General features: G+C 41.8%; 1 protein-coding gene across 7 annotated transcripts in view; it reads left to right on the top strand.

Annotated features, from left to right (window-relative positions):
- LOC101652143 (zinc finger protein 343-like) overlaps window positions 1–5,233 on the top strand; it is a 17,605-nt gene extending 12,372 nt beyond the window's left edge. For 5 of the 7 annotated variants that reach the window (XM_045295199.1, XM_045295204.1, XM_045295197.1 and 2 more), the window contains exons 5-6: window positions 790–922; window positions 2,512–5,233. In XM_045295199.1, the coding sequence (XP_045151134.1) occupies window positions 790–922; window positions 2,512–4,532 (2,154 nt within the window). In that variant the 3' untranslated portion in view covers window positions 4,533–5,233. Of the gene's footprint in view, window positions 1–316; window positions 391–789; window positions 923–2,511 lie in introns of all 7 variants that reach the window. The other 2 variants (XM_045295203.1, XM_045295201.1) reach the window with 2 other exon arrangements.
- Window positions 5,234–13,792: the final 8,559 nt, after the last annotated feature.

Genomic DNA, 13,792 nt, shown 5'->3' on the forward strand with positions numbered 1-13,792 from the left:
TCACCACATTTGCTTAGGCACCCACTTTGTCTTCCGTGCCTGTATCACGGGAAGGTGAGCATCATGGAATGCCAGTTTAAACTGAAAGGAAGAAGTGAAATAAAGGAGTTGAACAGATTATTTTTAAGGGCAGCTTAAAGAAGATGGAGTTAGGAAAACAAAATGGAAGAATACACTCAGCCATAGGACCTTAGAAACCAAACCCTCTTGAACAATTCTGTCCTGCCCTATAGGGTTGCTATGAGTCAGTATTGACTCACTGGCAGTGGGTTTGATTTCTAGTGGAGAAATACTTGTGTGCTTTACTCCTAACCAGATGGTTTGAACCTAGAAGCCATGTTGCCGAAGAAAGATGATGGTCTGCTTCCTTAAAGACTTAGAAACCCTAAGGTACAGCTCTCTCTTCTGTAGCGTGTCTGTGGGTCAAAATAAAGTAGGCTTCAGTGAGGTAAATCATTTGTTTTTACTGTTTAAATGAATATGTTATCTGGATATAAATCACAACGTTACTTTCTTGAGTAATGCTTACTGCATTTAAATTGATTCACAATACTTTCTCCAATGAAGTCATTCATGTTTGAGACTCAGGATGTGTTTTATGCATCACTTGTGCTCCTCATGGATTTTATCACAACCAGATATATAGTCATGTTGAAAAGCCTGCTATGGGGAATTGTGTTCTCAGAATTAGCTCAGTGAACACCTTCAGATATAGACTGTGGCCACTGGTTACACTCATTGTAAAAGTTGGTAATTATTTGCTATACATTGATCTCTTGCTCATTCTAGAAACCAGTTACATTCGAAGATGTCACTGTGGTCTTCACGGAGGCAGAATGGGAGACACTGAGCTCAGAGCAGAAGAACCTGTACAGAGACGTGATGCTGGAGAGTTACAGGAATCTGCTCTCCTTGGGTGAGGGTGTGTGTTTTTTCCCTTTATTGAGTCTCTAGATATTTATTAACTACCTACTACATGTCAAAGGGAGCCCTGGTGGCACAGTGATTAAGTTCTCAAAAGGTCAGTAGTTTTAACCCTTAATCTTATCCCGAATTGTACCTTGTTCGTTATTAAACCAATTAATTAGAGCAGGTGTCTATGCAGACATGGTCAAGTCCAAGAACCACACCATGTACAACGAATCCCGGAAATAGAACAGACAGAAATGGGTATCAAGAAACCCCAGTCACAGCGATATGAATCTCTGAAGGGGTGTACCCCACATTCATGAGGAACATTTGCTTTGTCAAGAAGCACAAGAAGGGCCTGAAGACAATGCAGGCTGACAGTGCCATGGATGCTCGTGCTGATGTTATCAAGGCTCTTGTGAAGAGATCTCAATGGGTGTCAACCACAAACTCAGTTGACTGGCCTACATTGGCCATCCCAAGCTTGGCAGGTGGGCTCAGATATGTATTGCCAAGGGTCTGAGGCTCTGCTGGCTCAAAGACAAGGCACAAAAAGAAAGGTTGACACTCCAGTCAAGGCCTTAACTCTAGCTCAAGCTCCTAAAGGTGCCCAGGCCATAAAGTAGAGTTCTCTGTCTGAGGATGAGAGGGACTGGTGTGACCCCTGGGCTGCCATCTGCATGGAGCTCGTGTCTTGTGCTGTTTGTACAAATAAACCTAGGGTGGGCAAAAATAAAAAACCAAAACCAGTTAGTTATGAATATGGTTGTTGTCTCTGATTCCTTCTTTATAATAAGAAAAGTCTTGAAGGACATTGCCTCATAGGTCATAGAACCTGTATTTTCTAAGTAATACCAAAATGTGAAGGGGGGAATATGGCATTGTGAATGACGAAGGCTTATAGGTTTAGTGGAAGGACGAGGGACAAGGCCGGCTATATTAGAAGCTGTTTATAAGACAGAAGCAGTTGCTGATTCTTGCTTGAGAAATTCTAAACTGGTTGACATGTTGAAGAGGTTTGGGGTTGGGCTATCTGCATTATAAGACCTAAATCCACTGCCATCAAGTTGATGGTAACTCACAGCTACCCTATGTAAGACATTGCATAACTGTTCCTTAGGGTGCCAAGGCTGTACATATAGAAGCAGACTGCCCCGACATTCTACCGTTGAGCTATTGGTGGGCTTGAACCACCAGCTTTTTGGATCTTAGCCAAATGCTTTAACCACAGCACTATTGGAGTTCTTCTGGATTGCAGTAGACAGTGTAATTTGTTTAACTGGACCTTAAATGAACCAATTGGGTTGTGTATATTATCAGCAACTATTGTGGCAGTGAAATTGTTGTTAGCTGCCATGGAGTCTGGTTTAACTCATGGTGACCCCATGTATGAGGTAGAACTGTTCCATAGTGTGTTCTCGCTGTAACCTTCCAACAGATAGCCACGCCTGTCTTCCAGACCACCACCCTTTGGGCTAGTCGTGGAGCACTTAACTGTCTGTGATTCGCTGGGACTCCAGCAGTGAGATACTGTCTGTCATAAGAAAAGGCTGCGCAGGCCACTCATAGCTGCTCTAATAGAAAGTCCTCTCTCTTCTGCAGAACCAAAGTCAGAAATCTACTCGTGTTCCTCCTGCCTCTTGGCTCTCTCCTGTCAGCAGTTCCTCAACCAGCATGTGCTTCAGGTCTTCCCTGGCCTGTGTGCAGAGAATCACTTCCATCCAGGAGATTCCAGCCCAGGGCACCAGCAGCAGCCAGAGCATCAGGATTCTGATGAGAGCTGCAGGAGTGAAAACACTCAAGGTCGGGACCAAGAAGACATCTCCAAACCCTGGTGTGGAAGCACAGGGGAGAGAGAGACCTCAAGAGCATTCTGCAGCCCAGCCGGGAGACAGCCAGCAAGCCCAAGAGAAGGCAACACAGTGGTAGGAATGGAGGCCAACTCAGTCCACACAGCAGAAAACGATGTGGAAACAGATAAACAGTTGAAGGAATTAGAAACCTCAATCTTTGAAACAGTTAGCTATAGAGCGGAGGGACCAGACTATTTCCTGAAATCAAACTTCCCCACAAACCAGAGAGCCCTTTTCTGGGTTAAGCCACATGTGTGCAGTGAGTGTGGGCGAGGCTTTATCCATAAGTCCTCTCTCCTCATACATCAGAGGACACACTTAGAGGAGAAGCCACATGTGTGCAGTGAGTGTGGACGGGGCTTTATCCAGAAGTCATCTCTAATTATACATCAGAGGACACACTCAGGGGAGAAGCCACATGTGTGCACTGAATGTGGGAGAGGCTTCGCCCAGAGACCGCATCTTCTTAGGCATCAGAGGTCACACACAGGAGAGAAACCTTATGTGTGTCTCCAGTGTGGGCGAGGTTTTAGCCGCAAGTCAAATCTCATCAGACACCAGAGGGGCCACACAGGAGAGAAACCTTATGTGTGTCTGGAGTGTGGGCGAGGCTTTAGCCACAAGTCAAATCTCATCCGACACCAGGGGGGGCACTCCGGGGAGAAGCCACATGTGTGCAAGGTATGTGCACGAGACTTTATGCCAAAATCAAGTCTTCTTATAGACCAGAGGGAACGCTCAAGGGAGAAACCACATGTGTGTGAGGAGTGTGGACGGGGTTTTAACTACAAGTCAACTCTCATCTTACACCAGAGGAAACACTCAGGAGAGAAACCTTACCTGTGTCTGGGATGTGGCCGAAGATTTAGCCACAAGTCAAATCTTATCAGACATCAGAGGACACACTCAGAGGAGAAGACAGATGTGTATAAGGAGAGTGCACCAGACTTTATGCCAGAATCAAGTCTCCTTATAGAGCAGAGGGTGCACTCAAAGGAGAAGCCACATGTGTGTGAGGAGTGTGGACGGGGTTATAACTTCAGGTCTGCACTCATCATACACCAGAGGAAGCACTCGGGGGAGAAGCCTTACCTGTGTCTGGAATGTGGGCAAAGCTTTAGCCAGAAGTCAAATCTCATCAGACACCAGAGGACACACTCAGAGAAGCTAGATGTCTGCAAGGAATGTGCACGAGACTTTATACCGAAATCCAGCTTCCTTATAGAGCAAAGGAAACCCACAAGGGAGAAGAAGCCATACATTTGTAAGGAGTGTGGACAAGGTTTTAGGAGCAAGTCAAATCTCATCATACACCAGAGGAAACACTCAGGAGAGAAACCTTTCTTGTGTCTGGAATGTGGACGAGCCTTTAGCCACAAGTCAAATCTCAACAGACATCAGAGGACACACTCGGGAGAGAAGCCAGATGTGTACAAGGAGTGTGCTCAAAACTTTATTCTGGAATCAAGTCTCCTTATAGAGCAAAGGAAACACATAAGGGAGAAGCCACATGTGTGTAAGGAGTGTGGACAAGGTTTTAGCTACAAGTCAGTTCTCATCTTACACCAGAGGAAACACTCGGGGGAGAAACCTTATGTGTGTCTGGAATGTCGGCGAGGCTTTAGCCATAAGTCAAATCTCATCAGACACCAGTGGACACACTCAGTGGAGAAGCCCTATGTGTGCAAGGAGTGTGGACGAGGATTTATCTCTAAGCAGAGGCTCATTAGACATCAGCACACTCATTCCAGAGAAGTGTGTTTGCAGTGAATGTGGCTGAGGTTTTATAATCACTTCTCACAAACCTGAATACACAGAGTAGAAGCTGTGTGCAGGGAGAATATGCAAGAACACTATACCTTAGAGAGCATTTTCTTTTGAAGGGAGAAGCGTTATGTGGGGAATGTGAGGTGCTGTAACAAGGAGCTATAACACTTCCTGCGCCAGAAGACACAGATGGCTAAGAGCCATGAGGTCAGGTCTGTGGTAGGAATTTGCTTGCAGTGTTCTTTCTTAGCTGATATCTGAGGACAAAGTGCTACCACCACCAATCACTACTTCACCCACCCGAGGGAGTTTTGGCATAACACTGTATGTGGTGAAGGTGTCAGTAGTAACCCACTAGACGATTTTTCCACATTAACCAAACAAAATAGAAAAGTAGAAGCTTTAAAACTGTCAGTAAAGGAAAAGAAAGAAAACTAGAAGCTTTACTTGAGTCTTGTAAGAATGATTGACTTGTTTTATTTTCATATGCTACTTCTTCAAATGCTTGGTTGTCTTTTCACTGTAGTAAAATTTTCCCTAATAAACCACAACTCAGACTGTATCAGTCATGTGCTCTGAAATGTACGGGACTTCAGATTCTCAAGTTGATAGATGAATTGAGCCCTTAGGAAAAGATAAGTTCTCACTAGGTTCGTGAACAAGTCTGAGTCTTCTTATGTACGAGAAGCGATCTAGAGTTGGGAGACAGAAGAAAGGAAAAGAGGGAGGGGCTGGTGCACTTTCCTAACAGATCAGTTCATTCCGTTACCACCTTCTATTTGCTTCTGTGGCAGCTTCCTTCCCTGATTTTCCTTTACATTTTTTAGTTTCTGTCTGGTCTGGCCAAATTTTTCTATTTCCATTGAAGTACTGGTGTTCCCTAATACTCAATTCTTAATCCTCAGTCCAGAGTCCTTTTAACTGCCTGTATCCTCATCTTGAAACCAGCCTTCTAGAGTCTTCTGCATCCCCGGGTCACATCCTGTAGTCTCATAGCTGCTTCCTATGTCTGATGACTAATGATAAATGTGCAAGTTCCTAATATTAGGTTTAAGGACCTCTAGTCATGTACCATCAGCCCTCTGATCATAGGATCCAGTCCTTCCAGGGACACCCCAATGTCTGTGACAATCCAATCACACTGTATCTATTGTTTTCACTCCATTGATCTGCCCCTTTAGCTACTCCACACTCTAGTGCCTCTCCATTTGAGCCTAAATTGCCTAAGATACCTGTATAAGATGGAATAATAACTATTCAGTGTAGTGGGTTTACATAAGCTCCAGAAAATTGTTTTGCCCAGTTAAGAGTTTGTCAGATCCATGGGCTATCAGACTATGAGAAACAAAAAGTCATGCTGTTTTTTAAAACCCTTCAAAGCTGAAAATGAAAAATGTCAGAGCAGTCATTGCCCCCATGTCCTCTAAGAGGGGTTACCAAAAACCCCCAGAATTGTCCTGGGCGGAGCAAATCTTTTGTAGGATGCATTTCTCCCACTAGGCAAGCATCAAGCAACTTGCTCTGAATTAGTGCACCCAGTGTCATCGCCTAGGAAGGTTCTCTCTCTGGTCACATTGAATTTTTTCATAAAAGCAGTTTCACTTGAACCTCATTTTTTGTGATGGCCAATTTACGAGAACAGCATGTGGCTATGAAATTTTGTTTTCTGCTCTGGAAAAATGCTGCAGAAACTTTTGTGATGTTGAACACAGCTTACAAGTTGAACAAGCTTACTATGGGAAAAACTCAAGTATACGAGTGGTTTTCTTGTTTCAAAAAAGGTGAAATGTTGATTGATGACAAACTTTGTTCTGGATGGCCATCAACTTCTTGAACGCCTTCCTCAATGACCTACGACAACAGACCATTGAAGAGATGGGAAGTTATTTGGACAATCTTGGAGCTCGGTTCTATTTTTGACATGGCGGGGATAGTGCGTTTGGAGTTCATTCCACCAGGTCTGATTGTTAATCAAGCTTTCTATTTTGAGGTTCTGAAAAGATTATATAACAGTGTACAGCAAAAAAGGCATGATTTGTGGCAGATGGGGGACTGGTTTTGCCACAACAACAATGCACCTGTTCACACAGCCATCTCAGTGCACCAACTTTTGGCAAAAAAACAGCATGTTTCTCTTGTCCCACATCCCTTACTCATCTGACCTCACTTTGTGTGTCTTCTCTTTGTTTCCTTGAATGAAGAGGGCCATGAAAGGACAGTGATTTGAAGACTAAGAAGAGGTGAAGAAAAAAAAAATGAAGGAGATGCTGTCAGCGATCCAAACAGATATATGAGTTTGAAAAATGTTTCCAAGAATGGAACCACAGATTTGACAAATGTATTAAGTGTAATGGAGAGCACTTTGAAGGTGATAAGGTTGTTTTGTAAAAAAAAATTAAATACATAGCTTTGGAAAAAAAGATTCTATTTTTTGTGGGGGTGGGGTGGGGTGTTGTGTCCCTTCGTATTCTCCCTTACCATGAAATCAGCATTCTAAAGGATCTTGTGTCACTCGGGTACATAAATATGGTGGGAGCAGCTAGTAGTGTGGGTCTGGATCTTTTGCCACATTTGTCCTTAATGCCCCTTTGCCAGAATTCCTCCATAAGTATGTTTCCTTGTGGAAGGGACAGGTAAAATGTCGATGGATATGTAATCTAGGGGTTTGAGGAAGGATGATTCTAGAGAACTCCCAGGACTCTTTGAAATGTAATCACAAAGCAAACCTGTGTGTGTGTGTGTAGAAATGGAGCAAACTCTACTTCTGAAAGCACTGCCCCTGTAATGTGTGGCCATTGTTGTCATGCCTATGGAACGGACTCAGTTCTACCATAGCAGAGGGAGGGTGCAGGGGAGTTAGCTTTTCAGACATGGCAACTAGCTTCATTGACTGTCTCTTCCTTCCCTGTTTCTCAGAAGGTCTCCTGGGATAGGGCCCCAATCATTTCATTGGAGAAGTAAGTAGAACTGAAGCTTCCCATAGAACAAGGAGTAAACATGGGGGAGAGTTGTAGACAAGAAGGTACGAATGCCCTGCTTCCCTGGACTTTGGCTTTGATACCCAAAGGAATGTCTTAGTTGTTGTGTTAGGAACAGATGGCTGTTTCTTACAGTAGGTCAGGGGTCTCAAATCCCTGCAGAAACCAGACAATTTCTATTATTGAGGGAACTAAACCCAAATTGGTGGTGGAGAGTGGGTTTTTAAAAAACAGTTTTATTAGCACTTCATCCTCATACAATTCAATCATATCAAGAAGAGTTGTACAATAGTCACCATATTCAATTCTAGAATATTTTCTTCCTAATACTTGTTATTTATGTCATTATTGTTTTTCTAATTGTTGCAAAAATATACACAACAAAATATTCTCCAATTCCACAACTTCTACTTGTATAATTCAGTGTCACTGATTATACTCTTCATTATTGATATCGTTTTTCAAAATTTCAAAGTCTACCACCACTGACATAAACTCAACATCCCCTAAACAACAATTCTTTCTCCTTCACCCATGGTAACTGTTGGTCAAGTTTTGTTTCTTTTTTTTTTTTTAGAAGTTTTCTTGATAGAGTATTCACATACACAGTTCCATGGTTAAATTGCTTTTAAAATGAGTTGTATAAACATCATCACAATTAGTTATAGTGCTCCCTCCCTCTTGTTCTGGACCCTTACCCTTTGAGCTATGACCTTGAATTCAGATCCTTCCATTTCTTACCATCAATTTCAGAATTGTCTTTTATGTTAATTATTGCTGAGTTTTCAGAAAGGTGTTAGTGCATACATTATGAAAAATGAACATCAATTTGAGGCTGGAACTATTTTACCCAGTAATTGTGATGGTATGGAAACCTGCTGGTGTCCACATTTTCCTTATTTTCAAATTTATTTGGAAATAAGACTCTTTTGACCCCAAGAAATAGAGTTTATTTTATGAATCTTATGCTTCTCTTTTGTGACTGGACAAAAAAAATTGTGGAAATAATACTATTTGGGTTGCAAAGTGGATACCTTTTGTCCTTGTGTGGTTTTTCTATGTGAAAACTACTTGAGAGGTTGTAGGTAAGGGGGGCATTCAAAATAACTGGAAAACTGACAGCACCTTATCATGAAATTTGGTACTGTATGGGAATTTAAAATCTGCTTGGCATAATAGAACAGCCTGAAAATAGAGACTTAAACTTTATCTCAACATCTTGACATGAGACTAGCTCCCTTTGCTAGCAACAGTTTCTCCAACTTTTTAATTTCATTTCTCTGCCTTTTGTGCGGACCTGATCATATGTCCTGAGAGAAATACCTTCTCTGTGTTTTAGCAGACACAGATGTCACACACGATCCCTGGAGGATCTTTCCTCTGTGATCAAACAAGTGCAGGAAGTGATAGGCTCTTCCCAGTGGGTCTTGACATATTGACATATAATTATCAATTACTCTTTACAATAGATCCCCAGGAACAGATATGACTGAGAACAATTTAATAGCAGGTTCCCACACAAAAAAGTTGTCCTGTCATAGTCCTGTGACCTTACTGTAATTAACTGAGGGGCGTGCATACTTATAAAGTTGAAAATGCAGCTTTTTCCCATAAGTTGCCTCAAACCTTCAGAAAGCCAAGAACCCTCTGCCACCAAGAGCAATGACTGCCTGGGTGGAGCAAACTGAACATGACTGCAATTGCAACAGCTGCAAGCGAGAGCTACAAAAGGACTTTTTCCCTGATGGGAGGTCACTGAATCATAAATCAGACCATGCCTCTATTGTGTGCTCTGATAGTAAAGAGTCTGGACATTTTAAGAAATATGTGTTCAGTTGAAAAGTAAGAAAGCTACAGGCAAAATCAAAGTCGGGGGATGGACGCGGGGTGGGGCAGGCAGCAGGTCTGTCTTGGAGAAGGCAACTACTTTTCAGTTGGTGGGTAATCCAGGTGGGGCAGCCTGCCACTGGGAAAAATGTTTAACATGAAGTGTGTAGACCCCCAGTAAAATAAGCCTGGCATCATGTTCCTAATTGGGTACTTTAGACTGCCGTTTTGGAGGTACACAACATCCTTCAGAGGCCACACCAGAAGGATCTGACTTGGAATTTTCACTAAGTGAACTGGGCTCTACCTCCAACACACCTAGCAGACTAAAGGAACTGAAATACTTTCTTGGGCTTAAGACTGAAATGCTGTAGTGTGCAAAGAAGCAGATGACTACTGTCCCAAGGCTATGGATGTGGAAATCATTGGAGTGATTGAAAAGTCTTGTTTTAGGGTGCCCAATAATTCACAAGTCACGACTAACATGTATTAGCTTTGTCATGCCCTTTAATTTCATGTTTCAGTCCAGCAGACATAGCTCTGCCTTTAAGAGTGGACATTATTGAAAGCTTTGCCCCATCGCCAGCCCTCATTGTGTACATAGTCCCCAACTACCTAAATTGATAATCTGTGCAATTCAACAATCAAGTATTTTGGCCTAAAATAATTCACCTGTACATACGTACTTTTCTCCTTTTGACAATGTTTTAAATTTTGTACCTTTGGATAATTCAATGATAATATGAATAGAACATGCCCCATGGAGAGGATTCACAATGTTCTCCAATAAAATAATATCTAAAGTGAACCAGGGGCATACACAAATCAGACATATGAATTGATTTTGAACTTGCATTTAATCATAACCCTAATCTAAGAAGAATTAGTTCTTATAATGTGGTCTTGCTTGGTACTAGACCTCATGAAGTGATCACTGAGTATATGGTTGCTTAGCAAAGTGTGCTGAAGAAAGCAGATAGTGCCTGACTATCAGAAATAATAGCATCTGAGATCTTAAAGGTTTGTCTTTAAACAAGTAGTCATCTAAGTGGGGTATCAGCTAAGCCCACACCAGCCTGTGTGGTCCAAGGATTTGTAAAGCAAGACAAAACCAAGTGTCTAAACCCAGGCTAAAGGCAACAGTGATGCTGGGTGAAAGGCAAAGACAAAGTGAGTCATCCCACAGTTTCAAAGGCAGCAAAGGAAAAGACTCCTTCCCCCAAAGATGAAAAGAACTAAGAGGACCCAGGAAGCCCTCCAGAAAGGAAATCATCTGCCAGTCCCCCACCTGGGAAATCCAGGGATGAAAGGTCTGAGGATGAAGCCCAGGCTGGGGATGAACGTGGTGATGGTTTGGGGAGACATTTTATTAAAGAGAAAGAACTTATTTATGATAGAACATGGTTTTGGCTATGGCTTGACTCATGGGCATTGAATGCCTGTTTTTATTTTTTTTGGGGGGGTAACATTTTCTTTCTTAAGATATTGTATCTTTTAAGTTACATCTCTTGGATGTTGGTCTTCTCCTTGCCATCACCACCCTACCCCACCCTCAATGAAAGCCATGTCAAATTAATCACTGGATTGACTGCTTCATCATTTTATTTTAATGGAAGGTTGTAATGCAATAAGATTTTAGATGAACACTAAAAAATTTGCTTTCTTCTAAGTGATGGGAAGTTGGATCGTAATAAAAAATATAATAGGGTTTTAGTTAAAAATTATTCCTTTTTCCCCCCTGCACTTAAAAAAAGTCCTTTAATTACAAGCTTTTATTATCTATATACATGAGTATCAATGTCTTTTTTAAAAATCATGACCTTAAACTTCCACTGATGAGGCAGGTAGGAGATGAAGAAGAATTCTAAGTTGTTACTAAAAGTATTCCTATTTTTTTATTTTGGGGAGGGGATGGGGATGGGGTTGCCTGACTGAGGATGCTGGTTTCTTTTTTATTCATCACTTGTCTTAGAGCAGCGGTTCTCAACCTGTGGGTCACAACCCCTTTGGGGGTCGAATGACCCTTTCACGGGTCACCGATTCATAACAGTAGAAAAATAACTGTGATGAAGTAGCAATGAAAATAATGTTATGGTTGGGGGGGGTCATCACAACATGTGGAACTGTATTAAAGGGTCACAGCATCAGGAAGGGCGAGAACCACTGTCTTAGAGACTTGCAGGTGACCCTCTATCCTATGTAGTCTTTAAAAAGCCAAATAAAAGGCAGGGTCGCCAAAACTGAAATTACTGTTGGTTTTAGATCTCATTTTCGAATGGTTCATGTTTTAAAAATATATGTGTATCCTTTCTGTTTCTTAGATAAATTTTACCAAGTATATTCCCCCAGCCCAGAGAAAAGTACACCAACAAAACCCTCACATCGAAATGGCAAGGCCAAGCTCTGCGCCACAGTGACTTCCTTCTCAAACGGACCATGTTGTGTAGGTTTTAAGCAAATAAAGTACCAGTTTGTGTGAAACTGAAAAAACCCAACAAACCTGGCGGAGGGAACAGTACTAGAGCTCTGAGTACGCAGTTAGCAGGAGGCTAAAGCCCGAACCATTGGCAGGGTCCTCCATGGGGAATATGCCTCCAGTGGATCCCCTGTGACCCTGGACCAGGGGTGGGTATGACCTTGTCCTCAGGGCATTGTAGGGTGGGTTATTCTGCAGTTTTAGGTTAAAATGTGACACAACGTGATCTCCCCTTTGATCCAATGTATATTGTTCCAATCTTTAATATTTTGTTTTCTTTTCAACTGAGGTTTTTTTCCTTCTGTCGTGGTTGATGGGTTGTTTTGTTTGATTTTGTACATTTTTCTGTGTATGAAATCCAGGATAGGTACATCTGTAGAGACAACAGTGTTCATAGTTTCCTAGAGGCATGGCAGGGGAAGGGGGTGGGTAATGAGGAACGAACAACAATGAGTACAAGGAAGAAGAAATGTCCTAAAATTCATTATGTGATGGTTACAATGCTTGTTGAATATGATTGAGCTCTTAAAATGTATGATATGTGAATGATAATCCAGTAAAACATAAAAAGCAATAACGCTAGAGTTCTACAGTTAGTCCCTAACTTTCAAACCAATGAAGGGGCTCCAGAGAACACACAGGGCTTTCCCAGCAGTAGCACTAAATTCTCAAGGACAAACTATTAAAATTAATGAACCTTAGAAGTTTTGACATAAGCATAGGAAACCTGGTAATCAGAGACAGATTGGTACAGGAACTAAGGACCCCAAATCAAATCTGAACCCCTTGACTTCCATTTGTTCCAAAGCCTTGATATTTTTTCCCCATATGCCACCAAAATTATGCCATCCACCAGTTCTAAAAAGGAATAAACAGCCAAGGATTGAAAAACAGAAACGAAAAACAGATCCAAACCGCAAGAACTAGGTACAGCTTATGTTGCTCACCAGAGCAGTCCGAGGCAGAATTGACTTAGCAGAACCCTCCTCCTGCTGGACACTTACTCCTTTTCCCTACTCTATACTTCCTTTGGGAACTGGAGGGCTGTTTTTGGGCTGAGGAAGAGATCTCACATTTATGAATTTTTAATGCTGTTTAGAATAGATTCTGGGTCTCTTTCTTGTCTATTCTAATGACCGCAGATAAGAGTAGCAGCCTCCACCTTCTCAGTCTAGGAAACACAAATAGTCTGGCTGCCTTTTGAGAAAGGAGCTCCCCCTTAATACTCTCGGGGTAATTTTGCAGGAACAGAGGTTTGTCTGCATGACCTTTGAAAAAGGAGTTTTCTGCTGGATGTATCAGTACAGGAATTATATGGGAGTTGAAGATAGGCTTTATGGAATATGAGCAGAAACGAGAATGATGAAAGAAAAGGTGTGAACAGCATGAAGAGACTAGGATAAATTTCAGATGCCATAGTGTTAGTACTGATAAAAATAGTAAGCTTTCAAGAAGAGTAAAAAAAACCCCAAAACTTTCTTTGAGTAACAAGAATTAATATATGGGGTAGCCTTGTGTCTGGACAAAGTTGTGAGCTTGGACAAACTCACTCTGGTAAACCCACAACTCAAGAGCATGGAGGATGAGAAACTCCATTTTCAGCAGGGAATTACCAGTAGAGGCATAGTTGAGTGTGTGACATTGGACTGGGCTCTGAATTGAACCCGAGCTCTGTTCCTTGTTGACTTTGTAACTTAGAGAAAGTTCCATTTGTGTATGTGACTTTTAAAACTGAGGAGCTGGCATAATTGAAGATGGGTAATTTCAGGCCTAAATTGAAACTGCATTTGAATTAAACTTTGTTTTGACTTCGATCATTCTGATTTTGCAGAAAAGACAATTCAGTACGCTTGTCAAAATTTAACTGCTTGTAAAACAAAGAGGGCAAAAGTCAGGGTTTCAGGCTTGGCTAAGAAACTGTTGAAGGTGCCTGCTAAGAATGTTTAATTAGTTTAGTCCAAAAGAATGCTTTTGGCAAGTTT

The sequence above is a fragment of the Echinops telfairi genome, unplaced genomic scaffold (assembly GCF_000313985.2).
Source record: "Echinops telfairi isolate 266 unplaced genomic scaffold, ASM31398v2 ScPeMD7_5592;HRSCAF=6446, whole genome shotgun sequence".
NCBI classification, from domain to species: domain Eukaryota; kingdom Metazoa; phylum Chordata; class Mammalia; order Afrosoricida; family Tenrecidae; genus Echinops; species Echinops telfairi.